This window comes from Cygnus atratus, chromosome 6, assembly GCF_013377495.2.
Source record: "Cygnus atratus isolate AKBS03 ecotype Queensland, Australia chromosome 6, CAtr_DNAZoo_HiC_assembly, whole genome shotgun sequence".
In the NCBI taxonomy this organism is placed as follows: Eukaryota; Metazoa; Chordata; class Aves; order Anseriformes; family Anatidae; genus Cygnus; species Cygnus atratus.
Genome location: NC_066367.1, coordinates 13,629,632 through 13,644,662, shown reverse-complemented (window position 1 = coordinate 13,644,662; position 15,031 = coordinate 13,629,632). Strand labels below are relative to the sequence as shown.

The window sequence follows — 15,031 nt, the reverse complement described above, 5'->3', positions numbered from 1 at the left end:
ACAAAATGTTTATTGCCTCTTTAAATGTATGTTTATATACAGCTTTAAGTGGTTCATCTTCGCCTGTAAATACAACACTTGTTTTTAATTTTGTGCTATCTAGAGAGCTACAGTTAAGAAGTCACTAATTTAAAAAATGACATTTTCAACCTGAATGATTGAAATCAAGATGAGCTACTCAAAGGAAGAATAGAGGGGAGATTTTATTGTGTAAAATCTGAGCCATACGTATTAAATACTGACGATAATCTTTTGATTCTTTGAAAAAAATAACTTGACTGTCATATTGCAAACATGTTATTGCTGTGGTGCTTGCTCATCTAGCTCTTCAGAGATGATGAGATGAAATTTCATGGTCATATTTTACATAAGATTAGAGATAGCTTGAAGATAACATCTGTGCCAAAGTACAGTTTACACTTTGTTTTGGGACACCTATGCCAGCTGTATGGTTTGAGTGGCTGTTTCGCAGCGGTTCTCCTTGCAGTCACAGTGGTCAAAGCGGAACCTGTATTGGGACTTAGGCATATTCGGGTATAAGGCAGAAAAACGTGATTTTGGGCAGTTGTTAATCTAGTTAGTTATACAGCCCCAGCAACCCAGAAATGATGAATGTTCAGACTTCTTTTTTCTTTCTTCCATGCCAGAAGAAAGCTTTGGTTTGTAAGGCTTGTAACTGGCAAAACTACAGAATGGCTGGCAGGAATGTGCTTTTTCCTCTTTTGATTGTTCTAGTAAGATAACTGCTATTATTGTTGTTATTATTGTTATTATTTCCAACAAAGGTCCTTGCAGTATGTGCAGCTTATTCAAACAACTATTGAACTTCTCTTAAAATTGCTTGCTTGTGGCTTGGAAGTTTGGAGAGTTTTTGCTACTATTGTCTGAAATCAGCATCTCAGTCTTCACCAAACATTTTGTAAAGTTTCTCCAAGTCTTTTTTCCACACCTCTGTGTTAGTTAAAAACTTCCACAAAAAGCTTTAGGGTCCATCCCACCATCACCTACTTCTGAACTAGTCTCCTTAAGTATAGCACTGTTCTATGAAATAGTTCTGAAACCAGTCACAAAATGCAGAGTGGATGCTTCTCTTACAGTTTTCTCATGGTGGTTGAGAAGTCCATGAGCCGATTAACTGTTGGAGCCTGCAAGCATGCTAGGGAGAATGGCAAATGTGTGGTTGCATGCTTCTCTGTAGACCATATACTGCAGGGAGCCATGTCAGAGAAGTGAGTTTTGCATGATACCGTAGATACCATGAGGACTGTAATATTTATGTCTCCTAAAGGAAGGAGCACTACATTAAATGTTAAGCTACTGTAAAAGAAATCTGTCTGCTGTACTTACTGGGCTGGGGAAAAGCTTTCAATAAGTCTCCTTAATATAAATTGACTTTGATTGGAGTATTGTTTTTGTATTTCTTCTGTAAGTGCAGGTTCCTTTTCGGTATAAATAGTCATGCATCCCAAACATTTGAACTGGTATTCATTTACCAGCCCTGTCTGAGAACTGCTATCTGATCAAACCAATATTTTTTAATTATGTACTTATAGGCAGATGGGAGAATAGTTTACAGTCAATGTATGATCTTCTCTGCAAATCTTGGAAAATTGTTTTGTTTTTTTTTTTTTAATATTGCCTTATCAGTTTCTTTTTTTTATTACTGATGACTTCATTCTGTTTGAATTCAATGCTTCAGTTTCTTTGGGGTAAACTAATAGATTATGTATGCGATATTTGCACAGTGCTGATTGAATTCATCTGGTGAGCTTGAATGTGGTTCATATATTCACATAATTGTCAGGAGCCAACTTGAAATTCAGAACTGTTTCACGAGCATTGCACAGGGCATCGTATTCATCTCGCATTACTCAGGAGTGGGTAAAACTTTCACAGTAAGCTAGATATGCAGCTCTTTCACAAGCCAATGTCTTTTACATTTGTGCCTGTAAACAGTGATGGAGAAAAAAATGAGCCATTGAGCTCTAACTGTTTCCTGAAAAAATGAAGCTGACATTGCACTGATCATCCCCCTTCTGATCTGTTACCTGCACCTTCCTCACAGATTCTGAACTTGCTGGCCAATTCTGACCAGATTTGACAGATGATTAGATGTTCAAAGGATGCTAAATCAGGTAATTTTCATGAAAATAAGCAACCTATTAGAGGGGTCCAGATGAATGCCCTTGCCCGGGAGAAGCGCAGCAGTGTGAACTCAGTCCCATTATCGGACACCAGAGAACCCACAGGAGAGAAGCACAGGAAATCAGGCTTCACGGAGCTGCTTGTTTCCACAGAGATTATGCTTGTGTTTTCACACTAATCCAGATGGATAACTTTCCATGTGGTGCTATCTTTCATTCAAATGTTCCTACTCATTCTCATGGGGAGGTTTTGTACTTATTAATATGGCATGGCAGAGGTTTGCTGAAGAATAAGCTGTCAGGCCCAATTTATATACAAATATATATATATTACCTCTTCAGCCAAAATACCTGGAGGTAGAAAGGGGTCATGTGGCTATCAGGCCACTGTTTGCGGATGCTAACACTGTTTGCAAAGAGCTGCAGGGAGCCAGCCCAGCTGGAACCAAACCCACTATGTTGCATGGATTTCAGCATTTCCTTGTCTTAGCTAGTGCTGCTTTGGGTAATGACACTGGCAAAGCAACAAGGATAACATTGCACTTTGGGCCTTATCTGTATTTTAGCAGCCCTAATTAAACTCTTTATCTGTAGTCACAATTGAAGTCAGGGGATTTCGCAGGTATTGTATTGCTCATGAACTGTGGAGCAGGCTTCACTGTTTTAAGTGATATCCCCCATTAGGTAGTCCTTAACTTGCAAACTGGAGGTGGTTCTCCACTATTTGACAAGAATCCATGCAAGGAATAAAGACATTTATCTGTGAAAAAAGTCATGTGGAAAAGGGAATATACTGTGGGTTTGGTTTTTTTTTCCAATAATCCACAAAGTTTGCGCAAGCTTTCTGCACTGTCTTGGCAGATCATGAGAAAAACTTCCTCTGGAAGAGGTTGGTAAGTCAGCTAGAGAAGCTTGAAACCTCTGGGGCTTTGTAGAGTAGAGGGGCTGGATAGCTTGGGATCCAGGGAAGGTGAGTAATTTGTTTGATTTTTCATGGAAACATACTGATGCTGCCAGTAAACACTTCCAGTCCTGCATATTCAGTTGCATTTGCACTCTACGTGGGATCTCTCTCCATTGGTAATTAACTTTGAACCTAATTTAGCCACCATTCTAGACTGCTATTAGGTATTAGAAACTACTTATTATTGAACTGATGGGTTTATGTTCAGTCTTCTCTATGTGCTTTCCTAATTCAGTTTGCTATGCAAATCCTATCAAAGGCTAACCTAGATTCTGGCACATTCATACTGGAGTTCAGTATGACAAGATGCTCCACAGAGCTCATGAATAAGTTTGTATGTCTATAGCCCTTTGCTGGTGAGGCAGAGTTGAGGTTGCAGATTAAGAAAATATAAGAATATGTGCTACAACAACAATGGTGTGAGTTTAGATGTGGCTACAGAGAAATTCTACAACAGTTCCCTGTGAATGTTCGTAAATGCTACTGAGCCATGCAGTCAGTATTTGCCCCAATGCTGGCCAGAGAAGGGCTGGAAATAGGTCTGGAGGAACATTTAATTTATTAATTTTCATGTGCCGTATTTTATTTTTTTTATTTTATTTTATTAGAATTCCTAGGGATTTTCAGGATTTTTTTTTAGTCCTTTCAGATATAGTGGCGTGAGCTTCCACAGTTGTGCAAGTCCAGCTGTAAGGTTTTGAAATGTTTATCAGGGTCAAAAACCACAAAGATGAACATGTGTTTAACTTGACAAACTAAACTCAGCTAGCTTTACCAAGGCAGCTTGAAGTGTAGTCCAGCATAGAAGTGAGTCTTTGTTGGATTACTGCTTAAATACCACCTTCAAAAAATGGAATCGGGATTTGGTACTTCGCTTTCCCATCTCTTGCCTACCCTGTATTTTCATAGGTGATGTTTTAGTTCTTTGTGTAATTGGGAGTGAGGCTGTTTTTTTGTTTGTCGGTTGTTTTTTTGTTTTCTGTTTTTGTTGTGTGGGTGTTTTTTTTTGGAGATAAACCTTATTTCTTTGCTTCTCTGTGAATATAGTCTATTCTTTACCTTGAACAAATGCAATTCTAGGGAAATTCCACATTTAGCATGGGAGCAAAAGGAAACATTTTTCTGGCAGCTTATCATCATCATCATCATTATTATTAAAATATGATAGCCATTTATAGCTGCTCATAGGAATGTTAAAAGTTTCCTTGTGCTCCCCCATCTGTCTGCATCCATCTGTTGTCTCTTGTCTTGTACTGGAATTGTTGAGTTCTTTGGACAGGGATAGCATTTTTTAAAAATGTGGATCAAGTTCACAATTAGGAGCTGTATTAATACAAGAAGGCAAAAATATTGGTGATGTGAGCCAGTGGGCACTGTGCAAGTCAAGAGTCAAACAGTCGTGATCTACTTGTCTCAGGTGTGGGAATTGTGTGTGCTCCTGTGGGTATCTGATAAGTGCTTAGATGTGTGTGTACATATGAGCTTTATTTAGCATTTTTTATTTTTCTCAGTGGCTGTGCAGGTGGTGGGAATGCTGATCGTATCCAGAAGTTACGTAAGGAGTACCATCAGGCCAGGCGAGAGGGCTTACCCTTCTACGAGGAAGACGAAGGAAGAACACAGCTGTCTGATTACGACCAGCATTGGGTAGGTCTACAATGTGCTGCAAAGTGCTCTTGTAGCATTCGGGGTTTGCAGAAGATGTCCATTTGTTTGTATTTTACAGAAATCTTGTGTCAGCCTAACATGATTTTGGGGGGATTTACAGAATTAGAGAAATCCTTGATGCCAGCTTCCTCCACCCCCAAAGAAAACACTGGTAACATGAAAACTTGGCTAAAAAATACCATGCCTGTTCACTGTCTTTGATCTAGGCCCAGGTTTCCTCTCTCCTGGGGTGGTCCAAGATATTCAGTCCTTGCCAAACTTTGTCACATGTGGTAGCATCAAGGCTTTTCAGCAGGATTTATGGTATTCTGGCAGTTCATCCAGTGATTCCCTGGATTAATGACAGCATTAGAACAACAGGCTCTCACTGTGCTTAGCTGCAAAGTGAGAGGGAGGAAATACAGGCATGTCTACCACTGCCCTTCCTTCTGTACATTGGACAATAGCAATCTGACCGTGACACATCCTCACTCACCTTTATAAAGTGAAAAATGGAATAATTTACTCCTTCTCTGTCAAAGGGTCTTAAAATATTTTACTGCCATAGTAGAACTGTTACAAACATACTATTTTCTTGATTTTACACCTAGGAGTCGCACTACATAGAGACATGTTATGTACCCAGCTAGAGAAGAGTAACCTGTGGTAGAACCTGAGATTAAGTCAAGAGTGCTGGATTTTTAATGCAACAGCTGTAGTCTATGGGATGACAATTGTGGCTCTCAGCTCTACCTGAGCAGACTTCAGAGTTGGACTCTGTCTCTTTAGAAGTAATTATAATCAGCAAGCATTCAAAAATGTAACTCTGATACGATGCAATTTATGCTAAATTTGAAATTTATTTTAAAAAAGAGACAGAATTATGTTAAAAATCTTAAGAATCTAAATACACCTGAGCTTTGAACTAACGTTGTTTTTAATGTCCTCCTAACTATCAGTGCAAATGTTGAAGTGAAATCTTCAGTGATTGGGGTTATAGTCTAAAAAAATCCTGTGTGAGACTAGATTTCATTGCAATCACAGAGACAGAGTTAAAGAGTGTTTTTACATAAATTATCATTTATATTTGTTCATTAACCCCAAAAAGTTTTTGTATATATTACTCTGATTCAGGTACCCAAAATTTCACTTTCAGCAAAATAATCTTTCCTTAGAGTTGTTAACTTCAATTTACTGCCTTAAAATTTGTGGTCCAACTTTCCCATTCTTCTTCTGAATAGCTTTTGTAAACTGAACCGAGAATATTCATCAAATGCTTCTTTCTGTTGAAATTGTATGGTGTGTGAAGTGTCCTGCCAGAGGCCCTAGACTGGCCCAGTGGTACCTCTTCAGTAGCCTGAGGTTTTTTACTTCTTATCTGAAACTGATAGAGCTTTATTAATCCTCAGAGGAGGCTGATATTTATGGTCCAGTGTTGTTTCCTAAGATTCACACAGGTTTCTTCCAGGTAATCCTTTTTAAGCCTTTCCTGTTAGGTATAATACCCTGAGATTACTGATTTCCAAAGCCTTGCTTTTCCTATGAGGCAAGTTGTCCTTAATCAGAGCAGCTGAAAGGGAGCTCTGAGTATCTCAATCTTGAACTGATTAATAATAGTGGCCAGGATTGTTTCTTTTTGTCCTTCAAATGCAGAATATTTTTAGACGTTTTTTGTTGTGAGGAATTGTACTCCGCTCAAAAATCAGAGTTCACCTTGAGGGCTTTAATACACTGAAGTTTGTTGCTGCAACAGTTCCTCTTGTTGAAGCGGTTTACAAATTTCAAAGACTTCTGGTCTCTTCACTGCAACAATATCATCCATTGATCCATCCAGCCTTGCTTTCACAGGCATGGTCTTTTAGTCTGGAAAATACTGCAGCCATAGCTTGCTCTCTCTTGACTCCTGGCTGAAATACTTGATTCAACTCTGACATATGGTTTTACCCTTAAAATGTATGTTACATCATTCCATTCAAACAAAAACAAAGGAACAAAATTAGAATCAAAATATTCAAAAGAAAACAAATGTCTCAAAGCATCTTGCCAGAAGAGTCCTCAAGATATTTTATAAGCAATGTCATCTCACCTGCCTCAGGCTGCTGACCCTCAGCAGTACTGTGGTAACACAGATTGAACAGCAGCTGAATTTTTCTACCTTTACTCATCAGTGAAGAGACATCCTGGTGACTAATTGCATAATTGCAAATAAAAACTTACTCCAATCTTCAGGACAGTAGGTCTTTCTTTAAAGGGTCAAGAGACAGCTGAGGAGGAGGAAAACCTTCTGGTATAATTTTTCTTGCTTCATACAGGAGATAAGATCACCAGGGAAGCTGCAGCTGGAAAGGAGATTGTGGGTCTCTGCATATATTTTTAATACTCAATTAGTTCTTCTTATGTTTTTGTCAGTCAGCTGTTTTACCTAAGCCAGCTTCTCTATATGATGTCTTTCTAACATACAGCAGCTGCTGTAATCACTACTTACCATCTCCTGAAACATGCAGATAAGTTGGGAAGCAACAGAGGATAATTTGAGAAGACACTATCCTGTCACAAATCAACAGCCTCAGAAATGGACACTGGGTCTTGTCCTCCAAAAAGTATCTGAGAACTCATGAGGCAAATTTCTCTCTGATAAAGCTGACATTGACAAGTGGCCTTTAGCTGACACTGTAATGGGACAGAATTTCTAATAGAAGGGGTATTTCTAACAATCTACTTTTTTTAAAGTGGGATAAATCAAGTTAAAGTGCAGAGCTGGTTGAAAAGCCAGCATTGTAAGGCAAAATGATCTCATGACAGGCAATTGGGATCCATAAATGTTTTAAAAATAAGGTCAAAAATTCATTTTAAATAGGCCTGCTATTCTCTCATCATCCATTCCCCACCCCCTGCATCCATTTTCCAGTCCTCTGCTGTTCTTCTCATCTGTTGCTGGATGAAATTTTTGCTCTTTTGCACCTTCATTCTGGTCTCCCTTCCCCACAGTCTGTTCTTTTTCTTTTTGTAAGTGACTGAATAATTCAGTTTAGTGTGTCTCCATAAACAGACACATGTATATAGCACTGTCTGTGCTATGGAGCCAGATCCTTTGAAATTCATTTCCAGTTCCTTTGTGTTTTGGTTTCTCATTGAGTTTTGCATCCTTTGGAATCCTCTACACCTGCTCCCGCCCCCCCTTCATTTCAGGTTCACAGCTAGGATAAATGATGAGCCCAGTTCTACAGGGTGGATCACAAGGGTTAAAGTCAACCTTGGTCAGAGGGTTAACCTAGTTAACCAAAGAACAGGCTTGTGGTGAGTGTAAATACTGTTCAGGAAAAAGAGTGCCAGGTGTTGTTAGTATACTGTGAGATTACCCTAAAATTTTCTGACACTCAGGATGTCTGCTGGGAAGCATCAGCTCAAGACAGAGTGCATACGTATTCATGTCCTAGTAGAACATCAGATAGTGAAAGCACTCGTGAAAGTGTTCTGTACAAACCTAATCCTAAGGCCACTGGAGCCTACAGAAAGAGGCAGAATACGTCTATGTGGTATTATCATATAGTGCAGTATCAGTCAGACCCTGAGAGAACCCTATAAGCAATAAGCTGCAAGAACTTAGACAGTATCCCTAGGAGTTAGAGAGCCTTTTCATGGAGCACTCTTTTTCAAGGCATTAGAGTCACAGAGTAGTAACAGGTCATAAGAAATACAGAAGGAGCTATGAAGACAAGCTGTAAATTTAGCATGTATGATTTTATTTAAAGGCATTTAAATAATGAGAAATTAATCATCTATTTGAGGATTTACTTGGATTGTCTTAAAGACTTTGTACAAATTCAAGTTACTTAATATCAATTCATTCCTTCAGAGTGGCAGTAAATTTTTGAAATATTCTTTGTAATATACATTCAAGGACTATGTGTAACACAGGCCGCACTGCAAATAATTCTTCACCTGTTAGTGACCACATCAGCTTCACTGTACCAAACTTCATGTTAAGCGGCTGTAAGAGCTGCTTTTTTATTTGCAAATGAGGTTTGCAAGTTGATAAGTAGCCTAAAGATAAAAGCCTCTGGATACTAACTGTGAACATTTTGAATGAAACAAACCTGTAACGTACTGAGTTTTGTCAGTTCCAAGTCAAGAATATGGAAGAAGAATCACGCCTGTCTGTGCTAAAGGCCAAGTACTTTATTGTGTGCGTGGCAGGGATCCAAGCTTAAAAATCAAACAGAAAAAAAAAAAAAAAAGAGGAACGTTAAGAACTGCATTATTTTTCCATAATGTGTCAAAGGGTTCTATGCTTACTTCAGGATGAGTAAGGAGCTGTTTGTACTTTTCACGATCAATTAATTCCAGGTTCAGGATGTTGCATTTCAAATAGGTTAGGTTCCCAAAACTCACCAGCATTTGTGTTGGACCACAGCTAGAAACCAAAATTCCAACTTCCAGAATAATAGCATTCCTGTCTTCTAGCGCAATGGGAGAAGTGACAATTTTATGTACTTTGTGAAACCATATAGCAGAAACTGCTGTGAATTCCAGACTTTGAGCCCACAGACTGTTAGTCAGTAGAAAACATTGAATTAAAAAAAAAAAAAAAAAAAGCAATGACTTACTCTGTGTAGCTGTTTTGAAAGCTGTGGATCAGAAGTATTTGAGTATATGTTATTAAAACATATTAATTAAGAGAGGATTTAAAACATTCTACTAGGATGTATGATTAGCTCACCAATCACAAACTTTTTGTGGTCACTACTTAACCTCTGTATAATGAAGGTTTCAGATTGGGGTATATTCTAAAAAGCTCTTCTAAGCAAGCATAGAGATTTTGAAATTTGCAGGCTGGCTTTGGGGGTAGGTTTAGGGGAAAATTATTTTAGAGAAATCCCTGCCAAACCTCATGTGAAAAATAAACTATTCCAAATGGTACATGCAAGGAGAGCCAAATTCAATTCCATTAATACTAGTAATAAAGAGTGACTCTTATAACTTGCTTGGAGTCATTCCTACTTACACAAAGGTTAAATTTGGCATAGAGAAACTGAACCAGAGGGGAGTCTGAAATGCTCGTGTCTTCATGCTTAGCACTATGTACACACTCTTGTTTACCAAGGGAAACAGTTCTGGTGCCATATGTCATCTTATCAAAGCCCGCCGGTACTCTTTATACCCTACAATACTCTGTGAATCCCAGAAATACATCATGCCATCTATTCCACGAGGTACCTCATCACACAGCTGCTTTTTGTTTTATTTAAGTGCAGGGGGGTTATTCTGAGACAGACGGACTCTAAGCTTTGCTCTTTCTTCATAGAAATAGCAGGAGGAACTTGGACAAAAGCGGGTGGTGCTGCCAGGCCGCCTGGCTGTGGCTTTTCATGCAGGCTGGCAGCACTGGGAGGTTGCACATTACCACATGCTCCAGTGGTCGTGTCCCTTGCAGCTAGCAGAGGTTCTTCTGATCTTGCCCAAATTGAGAACTTGATTGTGGTATCACAGAGACCATGACAGCTGCCACAGATCATGCTGGTATGTTATGAAGAGCCCTAGAGGTTTTCTGTTGTATGTATTTTTCCTAATTTGCCAATATGTTTGGGGAGGCAAGAAACAAATCTCTAATTGGTAATTATATTGATGAGGGGAACGAGTAATCCATGCCATGTAGTGTGGTGAACAATTACTGTACTTGTGTGCAGAGCCTTGGCTCTGCAACTTTTGTCCTTTGGGCACAGCTGGATGGGCACAGAAATGGCATTTTCAGAGCTAGGCTTTAAACTAGCCTGTGGGTCTGTGCAAAGGCTTCATTGCAATTGTGAGCAGCACAATAGCTGGGCCTTTGTGACTTGCTTTGTTTTTGATAACCTTCTGCTAGCGTAGGCTTTAGTAGTTTTCTGGATACTTGTTGATCACTCAATAGATACGTGACTGTGTGACCACTTCCCTTGAACATGTGTGCACGCTGTCAGTCTCTGGCCAGCGTCACATGCTGAAGGTGGAAGAGGATTGAAATTTTAACACTGAGCCTTCATGAGGGGTTGCTAAAGCTCCTCCTTTGCACTTTGAACCTTCCCTTGCCCTCAGTGATATGTACTTCTCCATGACAGCTCAGTCCTGACCTCTAGCAAGTCAGTGCCCCACATACCATAGAATCAAATACAGCTGCTCGTGGGCCTGACTACAAGGGAGGAAAAAAGTACACTTCCTTTTAAAATTGACCTCCCCTTCCTCGGGCTATTAGTAAGAGGCCTGCTTCAACTTCTGGAAAGAGGCCCCAGTTACAACAACGCTCATTTTCTTAATCGTGAGACAAGTCTGTAATGCCATTTAAATTCATGTCTGAAGCTAAGCACATGCTTAAGGTATTTATTAGATCGGACCTGGAGCCGGGCCTCAGACTTGACCCCTTCATAGGCACAGGCTGAAGGCTTTGCCTTTCCTATCAGGTATCCGGTACATTTATCAAATAGATGCTGACAAGGTTGACTTCTTTTTGAATTCTCACAGCTTAATCTCCCTGGGTTATGTCCTTGTTCGGTATGTTGCTGATTAAAAAGAAATCTCTGCCCTCAAAAATATCGATGATCCAAAGAGTTGCCTAGCTCCTGTTGTCCCAGACAGTATCCTGTAGCCCAAAGATGCTGCTCACTGTCCAGTTCTGCCTGCTCGGGGTAATGTGCCACCAAGACGTAGTTTTGATGAAGTACTGTAGCATTTGTCCATTTAACATAATGGAAAGCAGAATGACCTCAGAGAGGGAAACTGTGGCAGTTGCCCAGAGTGTGCAGAGCAGGGTCAAGCTTGAAAGAAGCTGGGTCAAGCAATACAACTATGTCATTGAGGCTGTTACAGGGTACAGGTCTTTTATTTTTTATAGTTAAGTATGTGACAGAAGGCAGCTGAAATAATGGACTTTCGATTACTTTTGATTTCTGGATTGAGATCTTACATTGTATATGTGTAGCACTTCTCATTACTGCAGCATAGGATCTGAGCTGTAGGTCCTGGGTCTTCTGGAGTTTTGTTGAAGTTCCTCACTGCAAAATGCATTAGAAGAACTGCTTGTTAAATTACATCATAGGCACAGTTTCAGCAGCCAGGGTGTCAGTGTTCTGGTTACGTTGTTGTCTCGCAGTTAAAAACACTAAAAAGTTCAAGATTTCTTCACAGCCAAGGTGTGAAAAGCAATTAGAATGTATCGCTGGGTGCTGGGTATAAGCAATTATCTATGAATATATAAAGGCTCTATTTTTTTCTCAACAAACAGGCGACATTGTTATAATTATTTAAAATGAAAAAGAAAGTCACTGACTCAGACATTGAGAGATTGGGCGGATAACTTTATTAGTTCCCAGTCTAGGGTCTGTAGTGCAGATGCTAATCTAATATCAAGATTGCATTAAAATAAAGCACAAAATAGGGGAAAGAGAACTCCATTTACCCAGTAAGGCTGGTGCTGTACATGAGTTTGGTTTTTCTGCTCAAGGCCAATTCTTTTCAACTTTCAGCTTCAACTTTTATTGTTCAAGAACACTTGGAAAAAGGAATGCTAACGCCCCTTTTTCTTGCTCAATATGGGATCCAACTGGAACACAGTCTTTCCATTGAATGTGCTGAGTTTTGAGAAGTTCCGTGAAAGTTAGAAGTCAATCTCATTTTTTGTTTGCTTTTTAAAAAAACTTTCTTTAATGTTCTTGCTTTGATTAGTAAACTGAATTTGTCAGCAGGAATTTGCTGGTACAAAAGTGTGTCTGATGAAATACCTGCATTGTGCAACCTAATCTGAAGGGTTGATTTTGATATATATATATATATATATATATATACACATATTTTAGTCTTTTTAAGACAGTTGCTGTTCAGCTGTATTTATTAACAATAAGAAAGCAAAAGTGATGAATACTGCTGCTTGGTTTTGCCGCTTTTTCTCTTCAAACAACCTGGCTGCTAAGTTATGTGTCACATTGCCCAATAGTAAGTAGAGCCATTCCAGCTGAACTGTTTGTCATAAATCCTGTATGATAGGAGTTGTTTAGTCTTTTGTAATCCAGGTGCTACTGGGTTGTCTGCCTTCAGAGGACAGTGCTGGCTCCAAGGGGATCCTACTATTTGAGGCAGATTACATGTGAATAATCCGGTGCCCCAGAATATCATAGATTTCATGAAGTAGTATGTTAATTTCAACATGTGTGTTGTGAATACCTACAACTGAGAATGAGGACAGATTTTGGTATCTCTTCTAAAATGTGGTCTGGTGACTAATGGTAAGATTTTTGTGTGTAGTCTTTTCATTTGTTTTCTTGACAGGCTGCAAATAATGGTCGTCAAAATTACCATTGCAAATAATGCACTGCTGTATTAGGAAGACCAGTGCTGTACGTGACAAGTAATGGCAGTGGCTGTCAAGGAACACAGACTCTGGGGAGGCCTGGAGAGTCTGTATACTTTATACCATCAGGTATTTCAAGAAAAGTCAGAGCAGCAGATACCTAAGTTGAAATTATAACTTTGAAGGCTTGGCATGACTCAAAACAAGGCAAGCAAACGTGGGTTCTGAGGAGATCCAAAAGTTTCTTTTATTATGTTAAGCATGACCATATCACATTATATTCTGTAGTTTGTAATTTGATGATAACTCCTTCAAGATAAGATAGTTTGAAATACATACCTGTGCCTTCTATCCCTGGTCTACCATCATCAAACAAAATCATTCTGACAATCTAAATTCAATCTTTCCTGTGGAATGATTATAGGGGAATTTAACAAAATACTATCTGGTGGTACCCACCAGTGGATCAGTATTAACATTTACATTTGCATATGAAGCTAATTTTCAAAGTATTTCTCTTAATTTGCTAGGAAGATACCTGTCAAGTTAGCAATTAAACTGTAATTTGGTCACTGAGGTGTTTACACGGATTAATAGATCTCTCCCTTCAGCGTATGCTCCTGAGTTAGAAATAATAGCTATACTGTGTGGTAGCATGACCCCACTTGAGTTTCACACACACATGCACAAAATCAAATTCCATCACATTTTAATGCAAATTTTACCTTTGCAAATGATGGCCTGAAAAGAATGAGTTTCCATGGTAACCTTAGGGGAACACATAACCTGTTTATCATAACTTCTCCATGAAACAAGACAGGGGGTGGGGAATATGCTTTGATGTCAGCTGTATTTTTCTGTAGAGATCATTCTTCTCTAGCATGTATAGAGAATTTACCAAAATGCTCCCATACTGTCCTAAATAAACTTTTTTCCCTCTCTCAGAAGCAGTTATAGAAAATAATATAGAAGGGCAAGGCAATAGCAGGTATTCAAAACCATTAACCATTAACATTTCAGCTGCTGTCTATAGTTTGACAACTAGGTCAACATTTTGAAAGACCGATCACAAATTACTACATAGAGAGATCTCTTCCATCACTTTCTCACTCCTTGCTTTGCCTCCATGCTTTACGTTTGGCCCTTGAGTATCCCAGCTGCCTTTCAAAGGCACTTTAACTTTTTTGCTTTCTCATTCTTCCACTTCAGTGCTGCAAGTACTGTCTGAAAAATGCATTGAAATATCTCAACTCTCGCATTGTGGGGCTACACCACAGAAAAGGAATGTATTGATTACACTTCATATTCGGTGCTGACTCTCAGAGTGGAGGTGGTAGCTTCTGGAGCTGCCATTAGCGAGGAGTGAGTTTGATGGCTTTGAGCATCTGCAAGGCTGTATTTTTCCTGCAGATGCATAGTAACTCCTGGCTAAAAGAAAGTATGTCTGCAACATTTTTTTAAGGTCATTAGGAGTAAGGAACAGATGTTGAGGTTTTTCAGAATGCTGCTTTGAAGTGCCATTTAGGAGTCAACTGACAGGACTGACCCTATAGGCAGTGATTTTGGGGACTGGAACACAGAAGAACCATTGCCCACAGTTACCCATCTGGTATCCATCTGGTACCAGCAAACAACAGACAGTACCAAATCGCAGAGAAACTGTACCAACTGCTAAATTGGTATCAGCAAGCAAAGAAGGTCGCCACCCAACAGCAGTTGCAAGCAGGAGAAACAATGTCTGTAACATTTACAGGCTGGTATCTGAAGATCCGGAGGAACCTGATGCCATAGCATATGGAAAGCAATTCCCCTCTCTAAGCCTGCTTATGCTGATGTTGTTTGCTCAGTATTAATCCAGGTTTGGGATTTTTTTTTTAACCATATTGAATTTGCAGCATGGAGAGCTTTTGTCATAATGCCATTGAAAGAGAAGCCTCTCTTTAGTGGCATCTATGCTTA

The 15,031-nt window shown here is 39.3% G+C and overlaps 1 protein-coding gene across 1 annotated transcript in view; it reads left to right on the top strand.

Moving 5' to 3' along the window:
• PARD3B (par-3 family cell polarity regulator beta) overlaps positions 1 to 15,031 on the top strand; it is a 401,848-nt gene that overhangs the window by 345,843 nt on the left and 40,974 nt on the right. The window contains exon 21 of the mRNA XM_035571245.2: positions 4,620 to 4,755. Within this exon, the coding sequence (XP_035427138.1) occupies positions 4,620 to 4,755 (136 nt within the window). The remainder of the gene's footprint in view (positions 1 to 4,619; positions 4,756 to 15,031) is intronic.